We start from the raw sequence: 15,213 nt of genomic DNA, 5'->3' as shown, positions 1-15,213 counted from the left end.
CCCAGGGAGGTTGCACGTACCACAGTTGCTTTCGCCGTCCCCCATCTGCACCCTGATGAAGTTCTCCATCCAGAAGGGGTCACAGACACAACGCTTGGTGAAGGAGTCACAGCGCCCATGCTCAGAGCAGTTCAGCTGACACGCTAGGGACCAAAATCAGCAAGGTGAACTAAACTCGCATGTGAGGCAAAAATGGGACAGTATAGTTCAATACAGCCAACCCCCCATAGGCTGTAACTTGAATCTAGTCACTCTGTAGTTCATCCATAGCTTAGCCGTAATTGCAAGCAGTAAGAAGTGCAAATGTAAGCACCTAGGCCTCATGCCAAACTAAGAAGCCCCACCTCACTAAGAACATAACACACAACATGCTAAGAAAAAACATGATTTATTAGGCAAAATTTAATATAGAAGTTATGGTATTTGTGTATTTGTTAAGTAAACATTTTTAAATAAGGTTTTGATTTTCAAATTCAAACCCAGCCAGTGAGACAGACAAGAAACAAACAGATCCTTTAGAGGGACCAAACAGAACCAAAGAGTGGCTTTTGAAGGCCACAAAATCGTAAGATCAGGAAGTCATTAAAATAATAACATAATTCTAGTTTAGAATATCTAGCTGATCAGCAAATATTCCTCACAGGATGGAGCTCATAGAAGAAAAACAGTGCTAATGTAAAATTGTAAAAAAAAAATGATAGAAGGGAAACATTTCCTTCACTTATGCACGTGCTGCAGAGAAAACGAGTATGTTCACAGCTACCAAGACCTGTAGTTTTATTCTTTTCAGTATGACACTCATTTCATTGGCTGTATTCCATTAACACTATATTTTAGTGTCTTAAGTATCAATCTGCTTTTGATTTTGTGAATTCTTATCTTCCCAGCAACATTACAAGTAACCATTTATATGAAGCTGAATAGTGACCAGACAGAATCAATTAGTAAATAACTGATTAATGTATAGTCTAACAGACTTATTTTTCTGTTTCCCATTTACTAACATATGAAAGCTACTGGAGTGAGCGTATGTGTGTGTGCATGCAGGTGTTTTTAAGCACACATGAAGGTCCTTATTCTGGGAGGCATCTGAGAAGGGAAAAGATGTTAGCTCGTACCACAGACTCTTACTTACTGACTGTATTAATTTCTAATGCTCGGAAGATGAGGAAGTCTGACTGTTGTTTCCGTAGTTCGTTTTTTAGCGTCCAGGCTACCTCTCGTCCTTTGAATATCTGATGGGGAGGCTGGTTCTGCACAAAAAACACCATCTTCGTGCTGGAAGTCAGACAAAAATTATTATCTGCTGCTTCTCCAAACATCAGGTAGAGAGCCATTTTCCCCAGTCTGTCATTAGAGGGACTTATTTAGAATCCCAAATTTATTGTAAGATTAGACTTCTGGCTCCATCTTGAAAGCAATAAAGGTAAACCCAATCGTACAGTAGAAAACCCCTTCAGGACATCTGATCCGTCCATATTTTCAAAGCTAGGGCTGGACTGTTCTTGAGCTTGCTAATGGTTTGCTAATATCAAGCACATCTTTGAACATTCATGCTAAGCATACAAATCTCCAAACTTTAAGGTCCCACCATTTTCATAATCTCCTCCCTCCCTCACTGTGGGATCCTTAGACCTTACTACACATGGAACTTGGGGGCTCATTTAACTGCTCACCACAGACCTCCAGCATCAGAGCAGTCAGTGAGGGTTTACTGCCTTTTGCAAAGCTTAGTTTGAATGCGCAAAGCGTTAGAGCCAGAAAAAAGCACAGGTGTAGAGGATACTGTATTCTGCATCTTTTATTGCATTAACTTTATGATAGAAGAACTTGCTCCCCTAGGCTTGCTAGCCTTGCAGAGCTCTCTGTATCCTTCAGATGCACAAAAGGATGCATGGATGTTTCAGATTTATTATTACCAGTGAGCCTATGAGTCAACAGGATATTAGTGAAGCCCTCAGAGTATGTGGAAAAAAACAGCAGCTGGGGGAAAAAGATCTTTTTTAAACAGTACAAGTTACTTTGATAGTTGAGGCAAAAATGGGATCTTAAAGCCATCTGTCAGAAAATAATCTCTGCTCTTTTATAACACTTCCCACTCTTTTTTCTACTTAATAAACATATAAACAGATGAAGCATTAATTACAAGAATCCTTTACTTGCCTTACTCAGTGAAGAACAGTGGCAACTGGCCTGGCCATGGCAGAGATAGAAAGGTATTACAACAGAAAGTGCTGGCTCTTCTGTTCTGAGCTCTTTAGGTTTGCACGGACAATGAATTCTGATTTTACTGCTACAGCAGGCAACGTGGACATGAAGGAATCGATACATTACTGAACTCAGGGAAGTCTAAAGTATAACTGCAGATTTATTGCTGACTTGCTGCCTGACTTAAAGCACGGAAAAAGATTTAAGGGACATGCTTAATCTACCTTAAAACTACTCCACTTTTAGTAAAAATTAAGTGCAATATTGCACTTATTTCAACAGATTACCACTCTGCCCTTGGGAAGCTTCATGCTATGCTACTCACATGCATGTTCAGGCATCCTTAAACACACCTACAGTAACGATGGACTGCTGTTAGTATGGAGATATGTGCAGCTGTTGCTGTGACAACGCTACAGCACCAGTCACTGAAGTTTTCTGCAGAACAGTGAATTTCCCAGACCAGCCATTTCTGCAGAGGTGGAAAGCTGAACTCGATCAGGTACTTTCATGACAAAGCAGCGTGGCCAGGATCCAGCTGGGCTGAACCATCCCTTGTATGACTTGCTGATTGCTGTACTTGGAGCTGAGCAACATTGTCCAGGCAGGCAACATGACCCTGGCCTACAGCCCTTCCTATAAGCAAACTTCCACTTGTTTAGAAGAGACCAGCTAAATAGCAATCAAACCCAAGTTCTCCTTATCTCTTCAAACAAAAATTACATTGTTTTTCAACATTTTATTTTACATTAAATTGAAGCAGTTGTGTAGGCAGTAAAGCTAATGTAAAACTACAAAGTTGGCATGCAGGGCTACTGCTAAGGGGATTGTTACACCACCACCTCTGGTGTGGCATCAGTGTTTTACCAAACTACTCCTGTACCAAGGCCCATTATTTCTCCAGTTATAAATGACAGCTGTAGAACATCCTTCAGATAGTCTTCACAATTTTCAAAAACAAGTAAGATTAGTTCTTATTTCACAGATTTGGGGGGCAAAAACATTTGCAGCAGCAAAGAGCTTTTGAGGACAATGCACCATCTCCAGAGGGGAAAGATACCCAAGACCTGCTTGGCAACACACCTTCGCCTACCTGAGCAAGCAGGAATATCAATTTTAAGCAACATCTCCACACATTCCAATTATCCAATCTGCTTCCCAAAAGAAAACAGCCCTTGGTTTACTAAAGCCTCAAGCAATTCCCCTCCATGTACACGCACAGAAGAACCCTACCTTTGTTCAGTGTACGGCTGGATCTTCTGCACAGTAATGTCCGAGTCAAGGACCCCCAACAGAACGCCTATTTGTCGGATGAACATACCCTTCTGCCTCTCAGTCAGCTGGCTGACATTAACATCCAGAATTATCTCCACAAGGTTATTTTTCCTAGGATCTAGTGAGAATGTAGATAATGCAGATCTTTAGCAATTCTTTTTAACAGTCTGGGTACAAGTCAGGTTTCTAGTATCCTTCCAGAATGTTTCTGCTTTGAACACAAAATTACAGAATCTCAATGTAGGAAGGGATACAAGTCTATGACTTTCACAGGTAATGGCAAGCAGTAAGAGTCAGCCCCCCAGAACCACATGAAAACACAATCACATCCCCCAAAACCTTTGACCTTTTATAGTTCTGAGCTGGACTAGACTACACACTTTATCTCAGTACACTGTATCCAGATAAACAGAGGGCTTGCTAGTGCACTGTAGGCGAATGTGGTACAGCACAAAACCCAGCCTCACCAGGTTTGACTTCCACTGTGGTCCTTTCCACATCACTCTCTCCTTTGGCATCTGTTACTCTGAGGTGGAACGTGTAGGTCCCTTCTACCAGATTGGACAGGAGAAGTACAGGATGATGGTCTGAATTATTTAAGACTTCCTGGAAGGCAGAGCAAAATAAGTATCAGGAAACAAAAGGATCAAACTAGCACAATATATCATCATACTTAAGGATATCACTAAAAGGTAACAGGTGCAATGATCAGCTTTACATTTCCTCAGGAGCTGTCAATGCTACCTCTCACTGATTTTTGTGATGCTGCAGACTACCATTTAAAAAAAGAAACCTCACCCCAGCTGCAGGGCTCCCCTCATCCCGGGTCCACAAGTAGCTGACAATTCCCTTATCATCAGAGGACTTCGATCCATCCAACTCAGCTGTATTTGTGGGCAAGGTGATTACAACATTACCAGCAATCTTTGCAACTGGTGGCTTGTTTATCTCTAATTAAACAGAAAGAAAGCAGTTGGAGAAAAATCTGGTAACACCCAATCAAAAAACTACTGCATTAGGTCTCCACTGTAACCCAGAAATCCCTATCTAACCCTGGGGGAAGAGAAGGGAAATCACATACTGTGGGATTCAGCTGAAGATACTGTTCCCCCAGAAAAGGTTAAACCCCCAACTTAAGGAAGGCCATTTTGGTGCTCTCGACATTATTTTTCACCCATTCCTTACTCTTATTGTGCCTCTGAACACAGGTTTTGCTGAACTGCTCAGAGATAACCTGTGTCTCAGGCCGCTCTGCTCATGGCTGGACATACCTTCTTTGACAATGACGTTGACCGAGCTTTGGCTCTGCAAGTTCCTTTCATCTTTAACTGTTAGAGTAAACTCATATGTCCCAACTTGAAGGCCTGTTACAGTGGCAATGCTGCTGTTGGCATTCTCCAGCTTGACACCATCTGGGCCCCTAACCGAAGCACAAGAGGATCAGTTTAAACTTTGCATAGACCATGGGAGCTAGCCTCACACCAAACAGGAGGCTCAAGCTCAAGCAGAGTTTACGGGGATGCAAACAGACAGTTGCCTGGAAATACAGAGTCCATGACAAAAAACAAAATTATTTTCATAGAATCATAGAATGGTTTGGGTTGGAAGGGACCTTAAAGATTGTAATTTTCTCCAGTTACAGCAAGATAATCAGAAGAGGAAGTGCAACATCCAGAACAAAAAGCATAATTTCTGGTGGTTTAGTATTTTGGTTATTTTTAAACCAGGGGAGCACTGGTACCAGTATTTAAGTAGGGTTTACAAAAGTGGTACTTTCAGCAAAATTGGCTCGTGAACTGCACAATAAGCCAATTTTTCTAAAGAACAGGTATACAACAAAAATAGTTCCTTCATTTATAAGAACTTTGCACAGACTTTGCATTAGCAAACAGAAAAAGCTACTGCAAGTTGCTCACAGGCTTTTTCCTGAATTCCCTAAAGCACTTCAGGGAATTTAGAATCTGAAGGGAAGCATGACAATGAGAAGAACACTGCCTCATTCAAACATACTGAAAAAACATCAAGTTAGAAGACCCTGCTGTTGTTTGATTACAAGAGTCACTCTCTTCACAAGACCAAGACCACATGTGAATCAAACATGGTTGGTCTCCTTTACAAGCCACAACCATGCTGAGAATGGGAATCAGGCCTAGAGATGAAGGCAAAGCTATTTCTAATGCTCAAACAAAACTCCACGTCTCCCCAATAAATCATAAATCCTTGTCTCATTCTAGTCACTGGTAAAGCTTATCAGGCCCAATGTGACCAGGATTTAACACAAGGGAGGTATGTGGGGGTGTGTCTTGTTTTAAATGAAAGACCCAGATACTTGCGTAAGAACAGTCCGGAAGATGCTACACACCGTGTTTTTTCCCAAAGAAAAGAGACTATCTTCTGGTCATCTGAGCTCTTGCTGCCATCTAGAGTGGTGCTGTCCACAGGAAGAGTTAACTCTTTATCTGGACCAGCATCTGCCTTTGGGGGCTTATTGTTCTCTGAAAAAGGATGCAATATTTTTTCATATACATGCCATAAAAGGTTGAGCTTAAAACCCCAGCATTAAGAATTTTCCCCATGGTCCCTAGTATGTTTCTTGCCCACTGTCTCAACCTTGTACTCAGAGAAAGTGAGGTTAAAAGCAGTTAAGGGTTCAGATCAGTGTTTCATTCAGACATCTGCAATAAAATGAGAATGAAATCTAGAAGTTCTGATTTTTGCTCTTGTTCTCTAAGTACTACTCCACTTTTCCTGCTCCTGTCCCAGGACCTAGCACTGTGGGTAGAGACAGCTGCTTGGAAATACAATCCTGCCATTATGGTGAGATAACATCAGTTAGACTACATTGTGTAAAATAAGAGAACAGCCTAGAAAGGTAATATGCCTAGAAACTTTCTTTTGTTCATTTGTCAGTAATATACCAGCCCAGAATGGTCCTAAATTAGAGCAGCTTTTCTGAAAGCAGCACAAAGCTACCATAAGGGCTAGAGTATGTCAACAGATTGATGCTCGCCTCTAACCCCTGGAATAGAAGTGGCAAAAGCAGCTAAAGGCAGCTTACCTGGCTGGACTATCACAGTGACCTCTGCAGTGGACTGGTGCCCAGCAGAATCAGTCACTATTAGCTGGTAAGTGTAATCACCTTCTTGCATTGCAGAGAGCTGTAAGACTGGTGTCCTCACCCCCTTAGAGAAAAACATGTTCATGTATTAAAAACCATCCTTACACAGATGATGATAAACCAGAAGACTCTGCTTCTAAAATAACTATAATCAGCAGATTCTAGGGGCTTATTACTAACTCCTGCTATGGGGCCAGAAGTCTGTGCCACTTAAGCATGCAAGACACTTAGAGCTAAATTTATGCACAGCAACAAGGACGCTGTTATGGAATGTAACAAGCATAATGCCATATAGGTGTTCAGACCTTCTGAGATTCAATAATTGGCAACTCAAGCAAAACCTCTGGGGAACCCTGTGCAAACCATATAGATTGTGAACCTGATTCACGGCCTTTCTTATTCCATAAATGCGATAGTAGTAATAATCTTTAAAAGAAAGTAAGTTCCAGCTTTTACTGTTTAGGACTGAGGAGTGTCTGGCCAGTATCAAAGTTTAGACTCCAAGGTTCAACTCATAAGATCCAGTCCATTGTGTCTGCCCAGCTTAGGAAATGCACGACCTGGCACAATGGGTTATCCTGTGCATCTAAATGCCATCCTGACTGAGATACCTAAAAGATCACACAGTCTGGCTTCCATACCTGCTGATAGCACTTAAGCATCCCTACTACATCATCATTGATTTAGTTATCACTGATGTTCTGAGAAGTCAGCAACTGAACAGAGAAAGAACACACTTCCCTAGCAGCCACATAAGTTAAAGTGAGATACATGGGTGTGACCACGTTGTGCTGAGACCTGTTGTATGGGACATCAGAACCCAAAGCCATCAAGTTCCCACCTCTCTCAATCATCCGTTCTTCAGCAGTATTTAAAACTGCATTGCTCAAGAAAGGAAACAGGATGCCAGTGAAAACCTATGGCTAGATTGGTGCACCAGCCCAGCCACTAAGCCAATACCAGCTTCATGTGGATTTAGTTGTAAGTATATATTTAATTATCGCATGCTTGCTCTGTACGATTATAAGCAACATTTGCTAACAGTCAATTAAAAATTGTTTGATTATAGAAAAAAAACAGCTAGAGAGTAATCCAGGTTAAGTACCAGCCACCTGCACTGACCTGCATCTCCATCACCTTCCCTTTGCTGTTGGGGCTGAGCAGCCACTCATAGCTGACAATGCTGTGATCATCAGTGCTCTGATTCCCATAGAGGGTGATGGAGTTCTGAGGCAGGGTGATCACTTGGTTTGGGCCCGCGTTTGCCACTGGAGGATAATCCACTGCTTTGTTCACAGTCAAGTTTGCAGTGGTTGAGTTGCTGGCACCATCTGAGTCCACTACTGTTAGACTGAAGAAGAGGGGAAAAAAAAAAAAAGTGAAAGCAGTGAAAAGTCATGATTATCAGAGCTGAATACAAAACACTGGCTGGAGATAACTGAAATGCAAAAGAAGAGTTAGAAAATTACGACACTTTTAAGGACAGAATAGTAATTTTTTTCAGAGCGAAAAACACCTATGGTTTGAGGCAACTGTCCTTTTTCTGAATAGAATCTCCCCCCAAATGCCCAATTATCAGCCTCAAAGCGATGCAAGAAATTGAATAGTCACATCCATCTACCAACTAGTTCCAAGATAAAACTAGTGAAAGATCATCAGCTTTCACACATACAGTTGTGATGGAAAAGACCTCCCTGAGTATGACACTGCCTCCCAATAGGAGGCGTTCATTAACATGGACACAGAAGTTCATTACTAATCCACAAGTGGCCTGAACACAGTATGCCTCCTCAGGTAGGCTGGTACCACAAAATAGAACTGCTTTTTGCTAAATCTAGATCTGAAGATTGATCAGATTAGTTTATATACCAACTGCTTAAGATGAAAACTGTTCAGTTATAGGTACTCAGGTTCATTTTATTTTAAATAGATCCGCTGATGCAGTGCATGGACATCACACCAAAAGGCATACAAAAGGAAAAACATAGAAGTAACATGAAAGTAAAATGAGCTACTATCTATTACTCAGGTATGTGCGTAAAACCATTAGGCCTCATTCACTTATCTGGGACAAACACATTGCAATTAAAAACTGGATTTAAAGACTGCATTTCTTCCTAAGCCTTTACCCAAACAGTTTAGATTTGACATTTCAAGAGACATTTTGTAGCGCTGGCAGACCATTTGTTCCCTTCCACCATCATCTTAAACCAGTGCTACAACTTAAGAATAAAAAGTAGCTTGATAGCTTATCTCTTCTGAAGTGAAAAGCTATGAAACTACCTGAAAGCGTAGGAGTGGAGAGAAAGAGTACATCACAAAATAAGAGTTCTCTCCCTGTTGTTTGTTTTTGTTTGGTTTGTGTTTTGTTGGTGGTTTTTTAAAACCAGACTAACACTTCAGGAATCCAGAAATCTTGTACATTTTACTCTTAATGGATGAGAACTGATCAACTCCTCCAGGTGTAACCTACCTGAATGTGTAATTCCCAGGTACCAGGTTGGTCAGCGTCAATATGGCAGTATCGCTAGAAACCTTCTCCTCCCGCAAAGGACCCTTCAGTTCTTCCCAGTGATAGCTGACAATTTTATCATCATCAGTGCTTTCTGTTTCAATCACACAAGAAAACGCACATACAAGGAGTTGGAAAATGCTGCTTCACAAACCCCAGACGTTCAGTCCCCTACTTCAGTACTGGGCTTAGTGGGTAAAGGCATTTTTGGTCCAAGCCCAGAGGTCTCCACCATGTTCAGATATACAAACTGTATTCTCTCTTCTACCCTGTTCATAAGCATACTCAAACACCCTTAATCCCAGGTTTGTAGTGTGCTGGGGGAAGACAAAAAAACCCCCAAAACAAAACACTAACAAAATAATACTAGTTGGGAGTAAGACAACCTGAACATATTTAAAGAAACTCCTGAAAAACTCTAGTGCAGGCCAGGATCAGTAAAGGTGGTGTGTTAGCTAACTAATACATTTGAAGCTTAACGCAAGAGGCCCGTAATTTTGACTGACGGTAATTTTTTTTATTCTAAGCAGCAACCTCTAGAGCTTTTCCTTTTTTAGGAGATTGGCTCAGGCCAGTGCCCTTCAGAAGGAAACATGGAGAGGTGCTGTCATGTGCATATTCCCCTCTCCTGGCAAGAGAGGCTGATTCTTTTCACTGAAGTGTGTTTGACAGCATCACGGCCAGTTCCTCTTAAACTTTATCCAAAGGGCCAGCCCAGAACCAAACACACAGAAACCAGGCTTGCTAGACTACTGCATTTAAAACTGCAAGTACTCACGGCTGCCATCAATAACAGTTGAAATGGTTGGCAGTGAAATCTCCTGGGACTGTGGGGACACGATGGCAACAGGAGGCTGATTCACCCGAGGCTCTGCAACAATAACCGAGCTGTTACAATGACATCTACAGGCAGATCACGACAAAAAGCCCTGGCCAAGGAACTCTGCAAAACTACTCTGCCTTTGTGTGCCTGGAGTAGCGAACAGAATACATATTGCACATCCTCTTCCCAGCCCTATCTACCCCCTCAGTCCTGCAGTCAGCAAGTCCAGGAGAGGAGTCCAAAGTGTGGAATTGCTATGCCACACAGCTCCAAGACAGCCACCGATCAGACTGACCACAGAGAACTGCACAGTCAACAACAGTGATCCATGCTTTCAGCAAGTTATGCACCAATTCGGGGAAACAGTGCTAACCAAAGGGATTTAAAAAAGAAAGGAGGTGAACTGCCACCACACTAGTACTCTGGAAATGGCTGCACTGCATCAGTTGTCCCATACTGGGTCAAGCATTCAAGCGCAGACCATTCTAGCAGAGCAGCACCTACAGCTTCTTGCCGAAGTTTGGCTGCTGCTCTGAAAAATGAATGATTTTGATGCATGCTGCCAGCTGCAGATTCACTGCTCATAAGGAAATGATCGGCAACAGCATCCAGAAGACCAGCCACACACCCTTGTTAATTTAGGGAGCGCAAGAGCACTTCCTTGCCCACAAAGGTTGTAGAAAGAGTCTTGCTGAAGTGTGCAAAATAAAGGGGGTTTTGCATAAAAGGAAATGCAGAACCTGTGGTTGCCTCTTTATACAGGGCATCTAAAAAGTGAGACTTGGTGAGACAGTCAGCACAAGCTACTGTATCTACACCAGCTCATCTGCAAACCCTGTCTTACAGTAAGGAATGAGATGTGATTTTACCTGCCTGTGGTTGGGAATGATATTCTTTACTGGACAGGGAAGAAAAGAACCTCTAAAGGAGCTTCAAAGCCCTGGCTTCCTTTCATTTTTTGCTCACGCTGCTATAAGCATTTTACCAGGTTACAGCTAGTTTTTATTGAAGCAGTGGCCTTCCAGGGTGAGGCATTTGCCAAGCACTTTTGTATCAGCATTTCAGCTCTTTTATTGAGTGGTTGGCCTGTATGCAGTATAGCAGAAATAGCTATGTGTATTAGCAACAGTTTCACATCTCAGGAAACGACTTAATACACATACATATATACCGAGTTCACAGCACAACAAATTTTCACTACGTTAAACCAAGGTCCAGTCAAATAAGCAAAACACCATGATACAGGTATCATGGCTTGTCAGAGACAGATGAAGTTAAGAAAAGACAATTCCACCAACTCACTTGGATTCACTGTTACATTCACGTAACCCTCTCCATGTGCATTTTCCCCATCAACGACGACTTTGAATTCATACAGACCAACAGTAAGCTGGAAGTAAACACAAAAGATTTACCTTCAGGATGGTAGCACCTTGTCAGGAGCTATTAGAAGGTCAAGTTACCATGCTTTGGCACAGTAGCACATTAGCAGCATAAAACACAGGCAATTATGCTTCAACCTACGCATACACAGCAAAGGAGGGTTTCCATGACAAAATGGTATTACATATCTTTTAGTTTACAATGGCTATGCAGAAACCAAAGACTAATATTTCTTTCTACCACAGGATTGTCAGTCACGCTTTATTTTCTAGCAACAATAGGCAAACAGAAGAGAGATAACAGAGATTAGTTCAGGTTGTCTGGCCACAGGAATCTGTACTAGCAGATTGCATTTGAGATGAGAAAGGCTGCATGTAAGAGAAGAAAAATATCTTCTTGTGTGTTTTGACAAAGGAAAGTATTTCTTCTCTTCCTTCTAAGTGACATGAGTCAGGCAGTCACCCCCTCAACATTCACTGCTGAGCCAAGATGAGAGGGCGAAGGACTAGGTGCTGGACAACAATCATGATATCCAAAAGGCTAAAACCCTGACAGAGACAGACACGCTCCTTTCGAAGGGCTTTTCTCTGCATGATATCGTGACTAAAGCCTGTAGATTTTTTCCCGAGTGCAGCAGAATCCAAGATGCTCAGAGGAATGTCTCAAATACAAACTGTATATTCACGCAATATTTAAAGCCATTTCCTTGTTAAGAATCCCCATGTGCAGAAACTGGCAATTCTTTCACTGTTAGAGCTTGTCTAAAAGCAGCAGGCCAGGGACATGCTCCAAGGTACTCCACAGCTCTCATTAATGGAATCAGCAAGTCCCTTTTTCTGAGAGTAGTAGAAGGCTTCAGACCTAAACAGACCACCACACTGTTTCAGTAGCAGAAATATTCACAACCCATTGTTAGTGTTAAATTGTGCCATTTGTATGGCTTGACACACTGCTTGTAGGCAGCTTTTAGATCCTGAAATCAATTTCTTCTTTCCCTCATGCCAGATCAATCTCCTTCTTATAAGAGACTTAGAAGAGGGCTTGCAGTCAAATGTTGGCTGCCTGCCCATCATGCAATTTCCTATTCATCCTGAAATCACACACAAGTCTTTCCTGGCTGCCAGGGTCCCCGTCTTCTCCAGCTGGGATTTAACACAACAGGATACGAAGCAGCAAAAGCTTTACCTTAGATAACTTAAGGGTCTGGGAGTGTTTCCCTTCCATTTCTCCACTGTAGTCTTTCGGATGAGTAATCAATTCCCACTCATAGGAATAAGTGGTTCCTTTAAAAAAAAAAAAAAGAAAAAAGAGTCCAGACATTTGTTTTTAGAAGACTGCCTTTCTGTCATGCTAAAGAAAAGCAAAGGTATTAAACATTTACAAGGCACATTCTGCTGCACTATGGAGAAATGAGACAGCTTGGAATTTGGGCTGCAGCTTTTTGGGAATATACCCAGGAAGAGAGACAATCTGTGCTTCTAAACACATTTACTCTGGAGCCAAAACCCATCCTTCAACCTCTAAGGCATTAAAGAGCTTTGGAACAATCACAGCTCCAGGATAATAATAGAGAAAAGTCTTATCATGCCCTCAAATCCTGCAGACACAACATAATACCAGTTTTTGAACAGGAATGCATCTATCCTTGTCACTGCATAACATGTAACATGGTTGCCTCTCCTCTGCAGTCTCCCACTACCATTGTGGACAGAGCTATAGATAAAAACTTTACAAACACCTGAGAACAATTTGCATGATGAAACAAGGAGTGTATAGAAATGTGTTCCTCAGCATGTCAACCCCCCCAAATCAGATTTCAATCCACCAAATGAGAGATCACTTGCTAAGACAGCTCGTCATCTATCAGCAAATACCACGAATAGATGCTGAAGATCCACTGCTTCCTCAGATACCACTTTGAGAATATGCCATCTCCCAATTCTAATGACTTTGTAGCACTTTTGATGGTTTTTGTGTCTTGCTATTTTCTCTGAGAGGCAGCATGAAGTAATAGCACAGGATGAAAAATTTCTACAGGAAAGTGTTCTGTGACAAAAGACATTTTCAAGATTGTCCTTATTTAATGCAATGTATAATGTCTATTTGCCATTTCACCATCACAAGCCCTTAGCAAAAATCCCAGGGAAGCCTTACGAGGTGGTGGTTCAGGAAGTACAAACGCATTCAGCTGAACTTCATTCTTTGGCAGGGTCACTTCGACGCTGTCTCCAGCAGAAACTACCAGCTCCTTCATAACTGAGAGGGAGAAACACAGAATCAAAAGAGGAACAGAAAAAAAAAAGTTATATACGTACATAAAAACCACCTTGGTTTCAGAGTCTGGTGACTAAAAACCAGCTATAAATGGCTGTATTTTGTAAACATACCATCACTCAATATGGCTCCCGTTTCAGGTTTCGCTCTCATTGTTAATGCAAAAGCACTAATGGGGTTTTACAATTTTAAGGCAAGCCCAAAATCACTCAGTCACCTCTTTGCAGGTACTATGCAGCTCCTACTCCTTTTCTGAAGAGCTGAAAAGTGACCCTCAGGCCCTGTACAGGGGAATTTATTCATCCAGGTCCAGCAGGATGGGAAGGGTTTTACCTGACAGGTATTCGGCAGAGAACCCAGCTGCAGTCTCATGGCACAGCAAGACAAACACTGTTATTTACCAAACTGCAATTCCAGATCTTCACAAATATATGAAGAATCTGCGGTATTTCTTTTTGAAAAACTGCTTGGGGGCTAAGAGATTTTTTTTAAAAAAAACCACATAGCTACCACACTGAGTACGGAAACTCGAAATACAAATCTGTTCCTTCTATTTATATTTTCTTTTCAACCCCTGCTTAAGAATTTTCTTGCCACTCCATTTCATATAAATTGACAGGTAGTTTGTTGTTAAAGACTACAGGGTAAAGACTTGAAAACTATGGCCGGTGACTTTTTTTTCTGCTTGTTATTAGCATTAAGGTAACCAGAAAGTTGACCACATTTCTTAAGAGTACCTCTCGGCCTCCTCATCTTCCTCTTCCCTTCTCATTTGCTTTATTTTTGTCTTTTTATTATTGGGCTTGGGAATTATGCATAGAAAACAAGAAGTAAAGTTGCTTCACCCTAGTTTGACCCTGTCAAAGACAATGTTTCAGAGATATGTGCAAAAAATCCCAAGTTAAAAAAGATGGGAAAATATTGTTAAACATTTAGCCTTTCTCTTCCATCTGTTTATTAGCTACTGGAATTAACCAGTTAAGTAAAAGAAAAGAAATTAATCAATTTTTTTTCCCTCTCAATTGCTGCTGATCTTGGGATATAACAACTCCATCAGTCTTTCAGCTGCAAAGAGTTCCAAGGCAAAAAGAGATCTGATCTCAGTAGGGGAAAAAAAAAAAACCAAACCGAACAGACAAAAACACAAAACGCTGCTTGGAAAAACTTCCCTTCACATCATCTTTGTATTATTTAGCAAAACAAGGAGGCCCTGACTACGTTACTTTTCTAACACGAGCCACTGAAGATGTTTAAAATATATTTTCCAGTTTTAGCTGGGGTAAGCCCTTAAAAAAAAATACTAAAAAGAATACTAGCTTGTTAGCACAAGCATCCAATGAACTTCCTGCCAAAAATGTCTTTGGATGCAGCATTTCCTTTACACTTCCCATTTGTTCCCTTGTAAGGGAAAGGAACCCTTAAATTCAAAAGAAATTCAGCTGTGAATACTTCAGCAAACTGGATTAACTGAATTCTGAGACATCACACAACCAGTATACACCATTCAATGTACGTACGCATCCTTACAGGGTGAGCTAATGGCCTGGGTGAGTTAACAGAGCTGTCCAAAGTGCATTCTGGCTTTTATACATTTTCAATAGTTTGTTTTAAGAAATACCA

The 15,213-nt window shown here is 41.4% G+C and overlaps 1 protein-coding gene across 1 annotated transcript in view; it reads right to left on the bottom strand.

Annotated features, from left to right (window-relative positions):
• Positions 1-15,213, bottom strand: part of KIAA0319L (KIAA0319 like) — a 36,321-nt gene that overhangs the window by 6,610 nt on the left and 14,498 nt on the right. The window contains exons 5-18 of the mRNA XM_052810579.1: positions 13,474-13,575; positions 12,505-12,602; positions 11,239-11,326; positions 9,892-9,984; positions 9,075-9,207; positions 7,724-7,952; positions 6,542-6,665; positions 5,846-5,978; positions 4,755-4,903; positions 4,282-4,433; positions 3,951-4,089; positions 3,442-3,601; positions 1,136-1,278; positions 21-143 (exon numbers count right to left, since the gene is read on the bottom strand). Coding sequence (XP_052666539.1) covers positions 21-143; positions 1,136-1,278; positions 3,442-3,601; positions 3,951-4,089; positions 4,282-4,433; positions 4,755-4,903; positions 5,846-5,978; positions 6,542-6,665; positions 7,724-7,952; positions 9,075-9,207; positions 9,892-9,984; positions 11,239-11,326; positions 12,505-12,602; positions 13,474-13,575 — 1,866 coding nt within the window. The remainder of the gene's footprint in view (positions 1-20; positions 144-1,135; positions 1,279-3,441; positions 3,602-3,950; positions 4,090-4,281; positions 4,434-4,754; positions 4,904-5,845; positions 5,979-6,541; positions 6,666-7,723; positions 7,953-9,074; positions 9,208-9,891; positions 9,985-11,238; positions 11,327-12,504; positions 12,603-13,473; positions 13,576-15,213) is intronic.

This window comes from Harpia harpyja, chromosome 16 (assembly GCF_026419915.1).
Source record: "Harpia harpyja isolate bHarHar1 chromosome 16, bHarHar1 primary haplotype, whole genome shotgun sequence".
In the NCBI taxonomy this organism is placed as follows: Eukaryota; Metazoa; Chordata; class Aves; order Accipitriformes; family Accipitridae; genus Harpia; species Harpia harpyja.
Note: the sequence above shows the minus strand (reverse complement) of the source record. Positions and strands in the feature narration are given on the sequence as shown.